The sequence below is a fragment of the Convolutriloba macropyga genome, chromosome 10 (assembly GCF_964194025.1).
Source record: "Convolutriloba macropyga chromosome 10, txConMacr16.3, whole genome shotgun sequence".
NCBI lineage: Eukaryota > Metazoa > Xenacoelomorpha > Acoela > Convolutidae > Convolutriloba > Convolutriloba macropyga.
The window spans coordinates 61269525-61285346 of record NC_134477.1 but is presented as its reverse complement, the minus strand read 5'-3'; the positions used below and the strand labels follow the sequence as shown (position 1 = coordinate 61285346).

At 32.6% G+C, this 15822-nt stretch overlaps 1 protein-coding gene across 1 annotated transcript; it reads right to left on the bottom strand.

Annotated features, from left to right (window-relative positions):
• Positions 1-1814: 1814 nt before the first annotated feature.
• LOC142348791 (uncharacterized) lies at positions 1815-13794 on the bottom strand. The gene is made up of 5 exons (XM_075400291.1): positions 13672-13794; positions 8812-8926; positions 5954-6093; positions 3951-4087; positions 1815-2318 (listed from the first exon to the last, which is right to left on the bottom strand). The coding sequence occupies exons 1-5, from the start codon at positions 13712-13714 to the stop codon at positions 2052-2054; spliced, it is 702 nt and encodes a 233-aa protein (XP_075256406.1). The 5' UTR covers positions 13715-13794; the 3' UTR covers positions 1815-2051.
• Positions 13795-15822: the final 2028 nt, after the last annotated feature.

The following is a 15822-nucleotide window of genomic DNA, read 5'->3' as shown; positions in this document are numbered from 1 at the left end:
AACCGATCAAAAAAACGAAAGAAGAACAAATTTGAAACTTCCAAATTTTTAATGCAGCTTATATTTTTACAATCAGTTTTAGTCTAGTTTTCCGGCTAGCTTCATCTCAAAACACAGTCCTCATTTTGGTATCAGCGATAAAGGGTGTACTCAACTTTTGCTCAATTTCAACATGTTGTTGTCTCGCTTGGCCTGAATTTAGAAAAGTCTGTCCTCGTGTTTGTCTCAGCAAAAACAATATTATTCGTGTTAGCGTCTCATCTTTTCCTCAATTTTTCCAATCATTTCTCGACTCGAGGCATGCAACCTCATGATTGCAAAGTTGCCGATTCGTGAAAGTTTTGCGATCAATTTTTGTTTAAAACTCCTCTGACTCTAAGTTGATAACTTTTTATTTCAGTGGCTCTGAAACAAACGCTCTTAAAAAGAGGGGATTTTGGTTAATCTTAAGTTCGTCCTCCTCAAGGAGGTTCTACTTCTTAAAACCCCTATTCATTTAACCCCCTATGATGTAGCCACGATTTATTCACCCCTCTATCATTTATTAACCCCTCTATCATTTAACCCCTCTATCATTTCACCCCTCTATCATTTCATCCCGTCACGCGACATTTAAGGCATGTTTTGTCATAATTAAGTATAGGAATTAATAAGTGGATGAAACCACCAAAAAAATAATTTCAAAGCCAGTCACAGAATCAGAGAATTGACGAAGAAATCTTAATATGTCAAAATTAATTGTTTTTTGAGTCTGTTTTCTGTTAACACCTCCTTTGATAAGACTGAAGTGTTCTAATGCATGCTAAAACTTTTACCTTTCTGGAGCTTATACTTTCAATTATTCCTGCGCAAAAAGGGCTATTCTGATGTTGATTAGTTCAATATACATTCGCGCCCGTAATGACCAATTTGCAAATTTTGCAAATTTAGTACTTTATATTGCTTGTTTTTTATTGCTTTTGGCACAATTTTGCATGACTGGGTTGCTTCAACAACTCTAAGAAATGGATGAATATCTTTGGATGTTTTGAGCTGTAGGAAATTTATACAGTTGTATGCATCAAATCTAAAATTGTAGCCGAAGGAACAATTAAATATCATCATACTGTCGTTATTTTTATGGGCTGTCAGAGACTATTTGGGCATTCGTATTTCTGTGAATAGTTTCTGGAACAGACATTGGATATCCTGTTTCCAAAAAACCGTTTAAATAATCACTGTTGCCGTATTAGATTGCTGAGCAATTGTCTTGGTCTCGTAACTAACCATTTTTGAGTTGATTTTGTTCCACCAATCCACTTTGATAAGACTTTGCAATAAAAATCAAATTGGAATGATGGCTTGCTTGCTGCTCTCCGATTTTTTTCATCCAGTTCAATACCGCGTATTTATGATTAAAAGACATTTGTAAATTATGGTTTTGCTTCTTTTCACCCGGATTCATTTAATTCCACATATGTTTTGTCAAAATTAAGCGGATACCTTAACTCCCTGTTTTGTTGTGATATAGTTTCATATCAAGTCCCACGGGCCGCTGAGTCATGGTCAAATTATTATATTGCTAATTCAGTTATCCTTATTTTATAGAAAGATTAAAATTGGGGTGAATTGATAGAGGGGTTAAAAGATAGAGGGGTTAAATGATACAGGGGTGAATAAATCGGGGTTAAAGGATAGGGGTTTAAATGAATAGGAGTGAAACAGGAGGACCACCTAAAAGAGACCACAAGGATTCTGAGCAACTAAAACTCGGAAAACTGTGCAAAAAAAACCTACGAAGGCTCAAATCGGTTTCGGAGACATATATATTTTTTTCTCTTTTTACACTGAAGTTGAGCACAAATATACTTGAAATATGACCCAGTCGAGGCCCGTGATAAGCCCAGCAACAGTTTTCAAAATTGCTTGCACACGATGTTGTTATTGCAAGATCTAGCAAAATTTCAGAAGAAAGTACTGCATGATTTATTCTATTACTTCATTGACTTGCAAAAAAAACTTTCGCTAGCCTTGCAATATTAACGTCAGGACTCGAGTAGGCATTCACTAAGTTAGCAGATAGCACAATTATAACTATTATTCTTAATTGGGTACTCTTCGCAAATCCACGGTGCCTCCATGCAAATAACATTCTCCTTCATCCAATTATAAGTCAGCTCTTTTTCTATCTCATCGTAGCTGAATCTCTGAACTGCTGCCCGGGCATCAAGTGGCAGAATGTAGTCTATGTTTCGAACCCCGTCCTGTCTGTAAAACTCTCCGATTCCGAATCCAACTTGAGAGATAACATTCAGACACAGTTCCCGGATAAATATAGCCTAAAAGTTAAATATTGTACAAATCGCTGTGCAATTTTTTCGAGCTTTTGCTATTATCGCAATTGAAATATGACCTCTTAGCTTGCGAGGGAGGGGAACCGAATTATAATGGGAAAGACACGATTTTTCTAGCGTCTAAAGTCGGTGTAACCAAAAGCACATTTCTTAATGAATGGAATCTCGTTGGAGAAAATAAAAATTTTGAATAAACTTGGATCAAGAATATACTATCAGCTAAATTTCAATGAACATAGAAAAGACGTTCCGAAAGAATAAGCACATAACTCTAGACTTTTTTATGGGCTGTCTAAGAAGCGAAATAATAATGGTTAACAGCATTACCTGGCAAATACGTGTTTTTCTGAATTTGAGTCAGGAAAAAAAAAACACTGTACTATACCTTAGATCTGTGAATATAACACTTAGAAACTTACAGAGGAAGGCAGTGTAAATCTATCAGAAAATTAGTTGAGGAACTATTGCAAAGTTGAGAAGAACACTAAGTTTAAGTTTAACTACATTATTAAATGAGACCATTTCCAAATTGGTCCACCATACAGAATATTCTCTGAGTCCTTGTTTTTATCTAGAAAAAAGATTTTGTAGTTTAATTTTACAGTTTCATATGAACTGAACAAAAAACTGCGTAGAATGAAATAGTGTAATAAAACATATTTTTATGCATTTTGCACCTGCAGATTATGTTGAATGCTTTTTTTTGTTTTCTCATATAGAACAAAATTGGACGCTGGTGAAATCGTTGCGTCATATTGAAAGGCAGGTCGGTGTACTGTTGTTAAGAAAGTTGTGACAAAATGTGGCGGTCCTGTATTCAAAAGGCTAATAAATAGGAAGAATGCGAAATTGTATTTTCATATCTGAAGAAGAGTCCATTTCTCTTTGGTGGAAACAAGCTTTGATAACCCAATTCAATTGTTTTTTCAAGCGTTATTGAGAGGTTCTGATCAATAGAAGACACAAGTCTCGAAGAATATTTCTTTTGACTTAGAACCAATGCTTTTAAAGTGTTCTTTTTGTAACCCTGAGGTACATTATTCACTATGCCATTTTTATCAGAATTGGTGAAACTTGCTTCTGATAAAAAATTTTGCCAATACTTTGCGAATTATTTTGCGTCACTAATTTTCATTTTGTAAACTAGTGACGTTCATAGCGGACAATAGTCAGAAAAATAATGAAAAATAAATAGTTTTGGTGACCGATTTCCCCTAAAAAAACGTAACTAAACTGCGCATTGTAAAAGCCTCTAATCTGAAAAAAGAAGAAAAAGCAAACTGCAAATTTTACAGACTGTACAAAAAATTGGTAACTATTTAGCGTTTCGTGTCATCCATCTAAACATTAAGATTTTTTGTTGGAATAATCAATCTCGATTTAATTTTTTGCAGTAATTGCAGAAAATATTTTCACTAGTTGTAAAGCTCTTGCAAAATATCCTTGATCGGAGGGTGGAGTCATTTTGTTCCAATTTTGAGGCAGCCAATCAAAGTGTAACTAATTCACTTAAAAGCTTTCTAACTTAATCTCTAAAAACGTGTACACGGAGAAGAGTTACAATTTAAACTATAAAAGAAATTATGAAATTTTAGAGAAGTGATGAAAAATTCTAACCTTGACAAAATTGAGGCGCTTGTTCTTCCTACTTTCAAAGTTGATAGCTTTGCTCATGTACTCTGCAGCCGTCAGTCCATGAGTCATACCGTAACTCTTGTAGTAGTAAGTTTGGTACGAACAGCAGCCATAGGGTTCTAAACACGACAGCAATACAAATCAATTCACCTCTCACCATTCAACATTTACGCTAAGAAGCGAAACTTGACGCGTCCATCAATAGCGTGTGACAAAGAATTTGGCATTTCTTAGAAAAATTTGTCAGGCTATGATTTCAAACAATATCACAACTCGCAATTTCTTCAATCTTTTGCAAAAAAAAAATGTTGCAAATTGCTCTCACATATCTTGATCTCAACATTTTTTGTTTTTTCTTAAATTTTGCTCAGTTTAATTTTATTTTTTTCACGTAGTCATCTTAATCCTCGGAAAGATTTAGTCGCAGGATTGGCTGCGTACTTTAAATGTAAGCGCAAAATTGAAAAATATGATTTCATTTTCGGAACAAAACACAAAACAAAACATGACAAAAAATTTTTGTCTGAACCTGTCAAATTTTACTTATTAAAGAGTTTAAGATGAAAATGTTAGTCTGTTCGTATGATACTCAGTCAACATAAACATAAACGTAAACATAAACTAACTCAGACATGTTAAGCTTGAGTTTTTTGAAAAATAATATTGGCAAAACTGATATTTTGACCTAGTCAGTCGTCCAACAATTATTGCATTTGTTGAGCTCAATTTATCGATTAACGAGAACAAAGAGACAAATATTGTAATCAAATAATTTAATTAGAGTTGATGGTTTCGAGCAAGATTCATATCTTGCATATCATTTTTGTAAGAATTGATTGCAGTCATCATTATAGCGTAGCTCATATAGTATCAAGTTTCAAAAAACTCTTCACTCTTCACTTTAATTAACTATAATAAAAAACTATAATAAACTGTAACAAAAACTATAATAAATCAAAATAAAACAATAATTATAATACACTAAAATAAAAACAATAATAAAGTATAATAAAACTACGTATAAACATAGCAGGACAAGTCCTGACGTACAATTCAAATAATTTTCATTGACTAAACAGAAAACTAGACCTAGAACGGACAATGAGTGAATTGGAAGAACCATTTCTAAAAAAAATCAGAAGAAAAAAAACAGAAAATCAATGTCAAAATGCTGCTAGGGAGAACAAAAAAAACACTAGTGAGATATGTAATTTTGATTCTAACAAAAAAACTAGGTGCAGAATGAGCTGTGAATGGATTGGGAAAACTATTTAGAAAAAAATCCGATCCAAAAAATCGAAAAAAACAGTAAAAATCTGAGTGAAATTGCCGCATGTGAACAAAAAACCACTAGCGAGAAAGCGAATTTTTGTTCAAATACCGTTTTCTCACTCTACTTTAAATTTAGAGCGAAAAAATTTCACGCCGCAAAACCACCCGCTTTTTTGCTCCATTTCCTGTTTCGGCGTGACCAAAATCACCACTCCAATTTGACTTCAAAAATCATGAAAATGTGTGAACAGATCTTAAAAAAAGACACCGCCCCAATACAATTCAAATTCTTTGAATTGTAATAAAAACTATATTAAACTATAATAAAGCAATAATTATAATAAACTATAATAAAAAACTCTTTACACTTCACTTTTATTAGAACTACCCTAGTGGAGCTTACACGCCTATCTTGCAAGATCTTGTAAGAATCTTGCAAGACTATTGTACCAAATTGTATAATCTTACAAGAGTCATGCAAGATTCTTACAAGATCTTGCAAGATAGGCGTTCAAAGCAAGACTCTTAACAGATAGGCATGTAATCTTGCAAGAGTCTTACATGATAGGCATGTAATCTTGCAAGAGTCTTACATGATAGGCAATTTCTCTTCCAAGAATCCTACAAGATAGGTGTTTTTCCTACAACAATCTTACAAGATAGGCGCGTAAGCTCGACTAGGGTATATATCTGCAACTGTGCATTTTTATTACCGTTGTAAGAGAACCATCTGTATCTCTGGAAGTTGAGTCTGATTGACTCCTCAAAGTAGGCCAGTTCTATCTCAGGTGACAACTGGTGTCCAGCTTCCCTCTCTCTGACAATAGCGTAACCAGCCAGGCAAAAATAGTGACTAAAACATTACCATAAACAAAATTATCCCCTAGTTGAAATTTTGTTCACAAAAATAGAATTTACGCGTTATTTACATTTAGGGAAAACGTTCAAAGCAGTTTTGTTCTCCGACTGATGTAACCATTTTTGGGGAGATTATTTGGAAGTTACTGGTCAAATCAATACAAGCAGTCTAGATAAAAATGTTGATGATTAACTTTGTCGCCTAATAGCGTATCAGTATTTTGAGTCCTTTCGAAACGTAAGGAATGGATTTTTTAAACGATAAACTCCGGGAACATTTTCCTCTACTAAAAATGTCGATCAAAAATTATAATTATTACTCAAAATAGTTGAAAACCTGAAAAATTATCATTTCGTACAGCTATCGGTTAAAAAAATCATTTCAAGCAAAAATTCGGCCATTTTTTGGTCTTTGTCTATTTTTGGCGCGTGATCACATAATTTTGTGGAATTTATGTGAGATATATTGCGCTGATTTTCTGAAAAATTCAGGCCAAGTGCACTGAAAGACACTGAAAGTGTATAAGAAATGCGCAGGAAAAGACCCATTACTCATGTTGAGGTTCTCGTTTCCACAATTCAATCTGATCAAAGATTTTTTAAAACTGTACATTGTTAGTTGAACTTCATCTATCGCTGCATTTTAGATTACTGAGTAAAAAGATTTGTGTTAATTTGTTCACGCTCATGAAAACAAATGAATGACCAACAAATTTTCTAAAATTATGAGCCGAATTTAGAACAATGATGATGCCAAAAATGAATCAAATTTAGAATCAAATTTAGAACAATGATGATGCCAAAAATAGTATTTTGAGATGTAACTAAAATATAATCTAAGAAAACGGCATTTAACAATATCTTAGAAAAGATGTGCAAAAATTGGGCTCCTTCTAATTGAACCAAAGTTTTTTTGTGGACATAATATTCAATCGTTTCATTGTTGCGGCTTGCTCGACAAACGCGCCTAAATTTTTTTTTAGTGACATCTTTCACTTTCTAGTATATTGAATCAAAAAATTTTTCCGGAAGAATTTCTCATTTGAGCATCTAAAAATTATGAGGTACCCCAATTGAAATCTCATAACTTTAAAAGGCTGGGCTTCGTGTTGGTATTTATGTAGGTGCCCTTTAAAATCTCCCAATTTTATCAAAAATTAGGTTTCCAGAAAAAATTTGTTGTTTGTACTTTAGGTTTCGGCACAATTAAAATAAACCATGCGTTGGTAAAATGAAAAGAAATGAACTAAGAAAAATGTTTTCCTTGTCACTGTAACATTATTTTTAACGGTTGATATACGCTCTTTGATTAAATATTAAAAACCACTTCACTTAAAGAAAATAGTTTCAATAGTTGCTTTATGTATTTTGCGTTTTACTTTTTCAATATTATAACCTCAGTCACTTCTCAAACTGAAAAGAACTTCTCTCTAACAATAATTTGAGAAATGTAACAATTATGGGTTTCTATGAAAACTAGAAATTGGGCATGCTAATTTTGGGTTTAATGTTGCAAGAAGATCAGAAAAACAGAAATCTGAAGTTTAGTCAAATGATTCCCATTATATTTTCTTTATATAAAACGTAATATAAAACTACTATTGTGTAAATAAAAAAAATAAAACTGCTATTGTGCAAAGTAAAAAATTAAATCCGCTCATCTCATGAGTTTACAGAAAAAAATAGCTGTTTTCAAAAGATTTCGATTAATTTCAATCGTAAGTTAAGTTAATTGAGACGTTGGGTTTCTTCTATCACTGATAAATCAAAAAATCCTCTAAATGGGCTGACTAACCTCGTAGTCGATATTTCATTATCTACCTCTTTGTCGCTGTGAGCAGCTTTGTGCGTGAAAAAAAAACAACTTAAGACACAAACGGTTTTTTTCTGAATTTAAAACTAAATTAATAGAATTTTCAAAGATTAAATCAAGCAAAGGATACGCAATCTTAAAACCCATGTCAGCAGTAACAAAATATCCTGCAAAAGTGTTGACAATTTCTTTTAGTTTTCTCGCTCTTGCTCTATAGTAATTACCTGTTTTAAGCTACAAAAGTATGACATCATTCTCCTCTGACTTAATTTTTTGGGATATGAGTAGTTTTCAGACTATATAGGTTAAATTTAGCTTGGGTGAACTCTATGACCTTGCTATAATCAAAATGAAGAAAAACTGCACATAAAGAAAATTAAAATACTCTGCAAATGCAATGTTTCAGAACTGAACTAAGTTTTCACTCTTGAAATATACTGCTTCAGTGCTGAAATGCTCTGAGACTCAAGTCTGGGTAGATACATTGAAACAAAAACCAAACTCTCAGCAAATATGAATCAAAGTTTAGGACAGTAGCTGCACTTTGATTTTTCGGCTCAGAGCTTTTTGTGATTTCTTAAAAAAATCTAAGATACTTTACTCAAAAATGGAATTTTCTCAAAGTCGTTTTAAACCTTATGCATGCAATAATGTCACTTAATTGTTTATGAGAAATTGAACTGTCGTTTGTTCTAAGCGTGAACATAATTATGATAAACATAATTATGGTAAACATAAAAGTATGAAAATCTCCAATGGGGTTTATAAGGTTTTTTTGTTTTTCAGCAAACATTTAGATCAACGCTTTACCATTTCTTAGACACAATTTATCCCTAGGATTTCAATTATTCACGAGATCCAATTTTGCATATAATAATAAAGGACACTGTATTAGTATACCTCCAACTGGCACACTGTTGGGCTATCAGGTCAGTCCTGAGGGATGCAATTGTAAACATCTGAGTCTCGTGTCTGGAAGTCTCAGCCAACACAATTCCAGCCAAAAGAAGAAACACTGAAATTTACAAGAGAATATAATGCCTAGTTGAAAAATTTAATAGTCGGTATCGTGGTTCTTTTTCTAGCCAAAAACGTCAAAATTCTTATGATTTTTTGTTGATATCATCGTTTTTGTTCGGTATTTAACATAATAATTACTCCGTATCGTCGTTTTTAAAAGTGAGACAGATTCGGTATCGTTTAGAGAAACACCGCAATTTCTCAAACCGGGTCTGAAAAGCCGATTAGTCCAGCAGGCCGAACAATAAAAACGATCGTCATTGGACGTTTTGAAACGCAACAAACCGTAAAAACCTTTGCATGCAAACTACAAGAAAGTATGCAGAAACTACCCAGCAGAAAATGCAAATCAATCAACAGAATTCTCATCAAAGTTCAACAAGTAGGTTACATTACTGAATTCACAATAAATCAAGAAATATAAACTCGTCCATTTGTTTTTGCGAATGATCTAAAAAAGAGTTATCAATGAATTTGCACAATCTTTCTAAGAAAAACGTGAGAAATTCCTGCAAAAAATTCGTATCATAACGTTTTAATACAATATATGCAGAAAAATCGAATTTTTCAATGAAAAAAACCTACAATTTCCTACGTATAAAACCGAGAATACTGACGATCTCTTACGTTTAAAAACCAAACATAATATATCTTCGAAAACCAAACATAGCAAAAATTTTAAACACAAAAATTTTCTACAAAAACTCACCGCTATCACCGCATTCATCGCTAAAAGATGCGGGCGCTTTACGCTGAAATTTTTTTACCGCTATTCACTACAATTCTTACATTATTTTTTCGACAAATCCTTGACCCGGGCAACGGAGGTATAAAATTTATATCTTTTAATTAGCTTTAAAAAACTTGATCTTAGTCGACCAAATTTTCATGGAGAATTCTGTGAAAATGTTGAAGCGAGTCTGTTGACAACAGTAAGTGAAAGTTGAGATATTTATCACATTTGTACAATATGCTTCTTTGAGCAAGTTTATAAAGTGTGTACAACGGTCACAAGACCTTGTCACTGTTGTACATACTCCCCTCCACTGTCATCAATAATTATACTTTTTATTTCAAACAATTGTTTATACCTAAAAAAACTGTTAATCAATTCAAAAATAAAGAAAATTTAATTGCTGATTAATTTCAGTGAAGTTCTTCATGAGACGATAGCGGGTTTACAATAAGCAAACGCCCAAGTCACAGTTCATAAGAACAATTGTTGGATTAAGAAAATGCTCAGGCGCAAAAAAAGCGTTCGGAATTACTCACTAAAGAATGAGAGAAAAACTGAATTTAAAATGATTCTTACAGTAGAATTTAGAGATTCACAGGAGAGATTTGATTAATATAGCAAGATGGTGGTTTGGATTTATGAGATGAAAATCAACAAATTCTAAATTATTTTCCGACCCCACACATAATGTTCAGACCCCGCTCAACCATGTTTTCGACTTAATTGCCCACCACCTAATTGTCCACCATTTAAAAAGTAGAGATAAAGAAAGAAGAGATAAAAAAACTTTCAAAAAAATTACTCACTGTTCAAAAATAATTGGTGTATCCTTTTAAAAATTGCTTTGAACTCAAACCACTAAACAAGTTGAATAAGGCCTCATTAGGGGAACGATGATAAGTACAATTAAGAAAATAACAGACATGACAAACAATATCTACTAAAGCAACAAGCGTTACTAACAACCAAAACTCAATGACTATATATATATATATATATATATATATATATATATATATATATATATATATATATTTTGATGGAATTCAAGTAATTTGGTGCAGTAGAGAATATATATATATATATATATATATATATATATATACTACACCAAATTACTTGCATTCCACCAGAATTAATCAATGAATAAATGGAAAAAAAACTTTCTTGTAGGGGGATGAAAGAAGTGGAAACAAATTTCAAAAAATGCAGACCTAAATTAAAATCCGAATCCTTTTTCATGTCAAAAATTAACGATGAGACCAAAACTGGACTTGCTATTGCTGCGCGGTTGTTAGAAAACGCAATTAATCTAAAAATTAAATAGTTTTTTATGCAACGCATCAATATTAGTATATCAAAAACATTAACATTAACGGTTATATCAAAAAATGTGAGAAAACCTATGGAAGTTAGGTTTATACGTTCATATCTCTTTTAACCTCCGTATTCCTTGGTTTGGCAAGCTTTCTAATGATACTACTCATACTCCTGTAATATAGAGCTTGGCGAAATAACCCAGTTGAGTGTATAGTTCTTCCCGATTAAAGTGGGTAAGAACAAAAACAGAAACTAATATTTTTATTATTGAAATTATTTTTATTTTTTCTGATTCTGAAAAAAATGGCTGCTGAATGTGATTTGATTGGAGAAATATTAATTAAGATTTAGTGATTTAATACTTTCTTAACGGTTTCAGACTATTATTACGTCTTGTTTCTATTACGTCTTGTAAATCATTTTACAAAATTTTTTTCTATTTTCTTCTTTGTTTCCAATGAGTAGATGTCCAAGCAGCGTTTACTTGATATCTCTCTCTCCAACATAAAGCTACTGTTCAACAGCATTGGAAGGAAAGACAAGTTTTTGCAACAACGGAAAATACTCCCAGCAAATCCGTTCACAAACATTTGAATCTCCGTAACTCCTTGGAAAAAGCAAAATTCCAAAAAAAATCTTTTTATTTTGAAATTCTACGCTTGACAAGCTTTTTAGTTATGCCACTCACAATCTTGTACATAATGATCGGCTAAAATTGACTGAACAAAAAAAACAGTTGAATCTCCTTCTTCATACTGAGGTTTGCGATTTAAGTGTCAGCAACAACTTAGGGGTCGCTTACTTTTCAGTTCTTTATTAATGATTTAACTACCGAAACAATCATATATTGTGTTCTATAATTTGGCAAACCGTTGCAAGATAAACGTCATCTGCAAGAATTTTGCAACATCATGCGAGATAAGCGTTGCGATTGAACTAAGGCATCATCATGTTCAAAGCTTGTGCCTACAGTCTCGATTCAATATAACGGCTGTGGTCTGACTGAAGTCTAATTTTTTAGCATCTCTCGGCAATTTATCGTAGAATATTAAATTCATTATCATTGATTGATAAGCTAACATCAAATATTCACGGAACAGTTCTTGTCAGCTGCGGCTACCTTTCAACTCAATCTAAACCATTGATCAAATCTTGATCTATGAAGCAATTTGCTGCAAAATAAAGATAAATCATCGTGCTTTCGAACTATATAATTTTTTTCGCTTTCGTTTTTGCAATTTTTTGAGTAATTTAATCTACATTTGTATGTATTTTATCACAAAAGTGTCATTATAGAAAAACTGACTGAAAATTAACTGAATTGTAAATTTTTATAATTTTTTTTATTGGCATCAAACGTTGAATAGATTTACACGCTTTGATTACAGTTCGCCTAGATGTTATACATTGACCAACTTAATTTTTTACGCTTATCTTGAAAGAGTCTTCACTCTTAAACTCACTCTTGTGAGATCACATGAAAAATTGTGTGTTGACGCAGAATTTTCAGGGGAAAAAGTGGAACACGATAAATCTGGCTGTTACGTTATTTATCCTACAAATTTACATGAAAATCTCGGGTTGAACACCACGATTTATTGTGTGTTTTACATGAAATCTCATGTAAATTTTCATGTAAAATCACACAAAATCTAATGTGTTCATCACATGAAATATCATGTGACAATAGAACAAAACTCATTTGCAAACACGTGAAAATGACGTGGGAATCTACATGAAAAATTACATGACATTTCACGTAAATAGCACACGCAAATTTACCTAAAAAATGTGTAATTTTGTCGCGCCAGATTTATCGCGCCCGATTTATCGCTGGCACCTTCTTACCAAAAAATTGTGGTTCAAAACACAAACTTTCATGTTATCCCACACTAAAAGCTCATGTGCAAACAATTTTTTGTTCCTCGGAACTAATTCAACCTAATTAAGTTCTGCTGGTTAAACTTCCAAGCCTCATCCATAACATACAAAAATTAGAAAACCTGTCGCTTCTAATCAAGGGTGATTTTACCTGGGTTTCAATACTTAAACCAGACTTAGGGTTCAAAATAATTATGAATCTCAAGATCATTTTATTACTTTTCAAGAGAACAACATAAAAATTTTGGAACATCTTATTGAAAAATCTTTCCAAAAAATGCTAATTTTGCTCCCACGACACGAGGACGACCCCCTCAAGTCACACAAAACGCATATTTCACACGAAAAATTGTGTGAATTTTCATCACACCAGAAAAATCGAGTCATTTCTCACGACAGAGTTTTAGAGTGTTTCAAGGTCTTGCAAAGCAGCCAAATATCTTGCAAGAATCGTTCGTTTTAAAACATGTTTTTTTTTGTAAAGCGGCCACTTTCAATTGAAAATCCCTATCTTGCAACTAATTTTCTGCAAGATTTTAGCAGTACTATACAATATGGAAGTTCGTTATAAGTGAATGTGTAAGTTCGTTATAAGGTAACTTCTCATTAGACTCCCATTTTGATAATTTTGACTTCGGGAACATCATTTCAGAAGTTAAAAATTATCTGGATGGTGCATCCGCTATCGTGCGAACATTTTGCTTTCACTTTCCTTAATTAACTTAGAAAAAATATATATAATATCTAAAACAATACAACTGCGCCTAATTCGTCTGCTTTAGAAAAATTTGGTGCAAATTTACCTTTCACGATTGGTAATATTCCACTGAAATCCATCTTTGACATTTTTCTCCTTAATTTGTAGAAGAGAACTTAATAATTATCATTGAAAATACAAACAGCAATGCTATTTGATACAACAGTTGAGAATCAATAAATGAATTTGGAAATTGTGTCTTTTAAGTATGATGTTTTGAGACAAATATTAAACCAAATACGACTAATATACTTTCATTTCACCGTTTTATTGCTGTTCCAATTCAGAGTAGCTAAACTGGAACTATTATTGAACATAATGCCAAGAGATAATAAATGGCGGTTGGGCACAATTATATTAATTCAAGGTCTAAGAGAGGAAAAAAGTAACATCATTTGAAAGCATGCCATCGAACAAGCTACTAGCTTTGTCTCTAAGAAATAAGTTGAAGAGTTTTTTATGAGAACAAGCTATATTTAAAAAGTCCATTGAAAGATTTTTTACTAGAAAGAGGCTTTTCTGAAAATTGTTCAACTATCACGCAAAATAAGCAACAATTTAGCATGAAAATTTTCCGTAATTATGTTTCAGTTCGTACTTTTGTATAACTTACTATACCTACAGATTTGGGGTTTATGTTCAAGCACTTTTTAGAAACATTTTATACAACATGTAGTGTTCATTGGTGTGTTAAAGATGTCGGACAGGCAGAATAAAGACAAAACTCTGATATCTTAACTAAGAAGAACCGACAAAACCGTTTTAGACTCGGGAAATGTAGCTCGCACGGAATCACCAGAGGTTAAGCTCAAAATAGAAAAAGGTCCATAGACTTCAGTATTCATAAACTTGTCGGGAAATAACTGTTTCCGCACCTGTGCGACCAGTAGTAATCATAGAAGATTTGACTATAAGGTTTTGAAGGTCCCGTGATTTGCACCCTTAATTGACCGAAAAAATGAGTATGTTTACCTTGTTGCAGTTTTGACAAACACAGTTTTTTTTTGTCGGCTGCATATATCTTTCTCGTGATATTTGCTTGGAAATGCTCTTTGAATTTGGTTGTGAATCGTTGATTGAGGCACGTGACACTGCAAAGAGCTACAAACATATCCAAGATGTATATATATATATATATATATATATATATATATATATATATATATATATATATGACAATTTTAACCTCCTAAAGAGACATAAACCTACAAGCTTGGTGACCTCAGTTTTAGTGTTCATTCAGTAAACTGCGCTGATGGTTAAAAGCCGCTGCATGCTTCGTTCTATTTTGTTCCAAAAAAAATTTCACAAAATTTGTTAGAAGAAAAAACAAGAACAGCGATAAAAAGGGAGTTTGTCAGTTTTAGATGGATTCTCGGGGTTTACAGAGGCCAAAATTGCAAAGAGGTCTCAATAACTATCGATAAACGTATTATTTTCACTGTTCATGTTTCTGATGCCTCAGAAAAAGTTTTTTATTTTTTTTAAACTGAATTTCAATTTGTTAACTTTTGTCCTCTGAGTTACCAATAATGCTTTAAGAAAAATGTTATAAGTTCTTTTGAAATGGAAAAAAGCGCCTTTGCTCATTCCGTTTGGTTTGAATCCATAATTGTTGCAGAACTTTTTCAACAGGTAAGTTTTTGAACTTAAAGACACTGCTTTCGCTTACTTTTCTATGTAATTATAGTATCATATAAGTTTTATGGTCTTTACAAACAAACTTCATAATATTTATATGTGCCTTCTTTTTGTTTTTTTAATTCCTTGATAATCTCTTCAAACTTTTTTTGGCATAGAATGTTTGAGACGAGGTTAAGCAAAACTAACAACGTTATGAAATCGATTGGAGGCGTTATACCAGGTGATATTGGGTGAACTCGTTGACCCGGTGAAAAACAACTTTTTTCTGGATAAATAGTGAAGATAAAATTGTTAAAATTCCTTATGAAATACCAGCTTTTATCCAGAGAAGTTTTAGCATTTATTTTATAACAGACTCTACGTACATTGGGATTCCTCTATACGATCCCTGAAACGCGAAAAAAAATGTATTGAAAACTTGGCAACCATGGTAAGATCATGCAACGAAAATTTTGAATGGCTTGTATGGAACCATATATGGCTCTTGGATATGGTTGCCAAGAAAAGTCACCACGGGGAGTTCGGTTCAGTTTTAAAAATTCGATGAATCGAT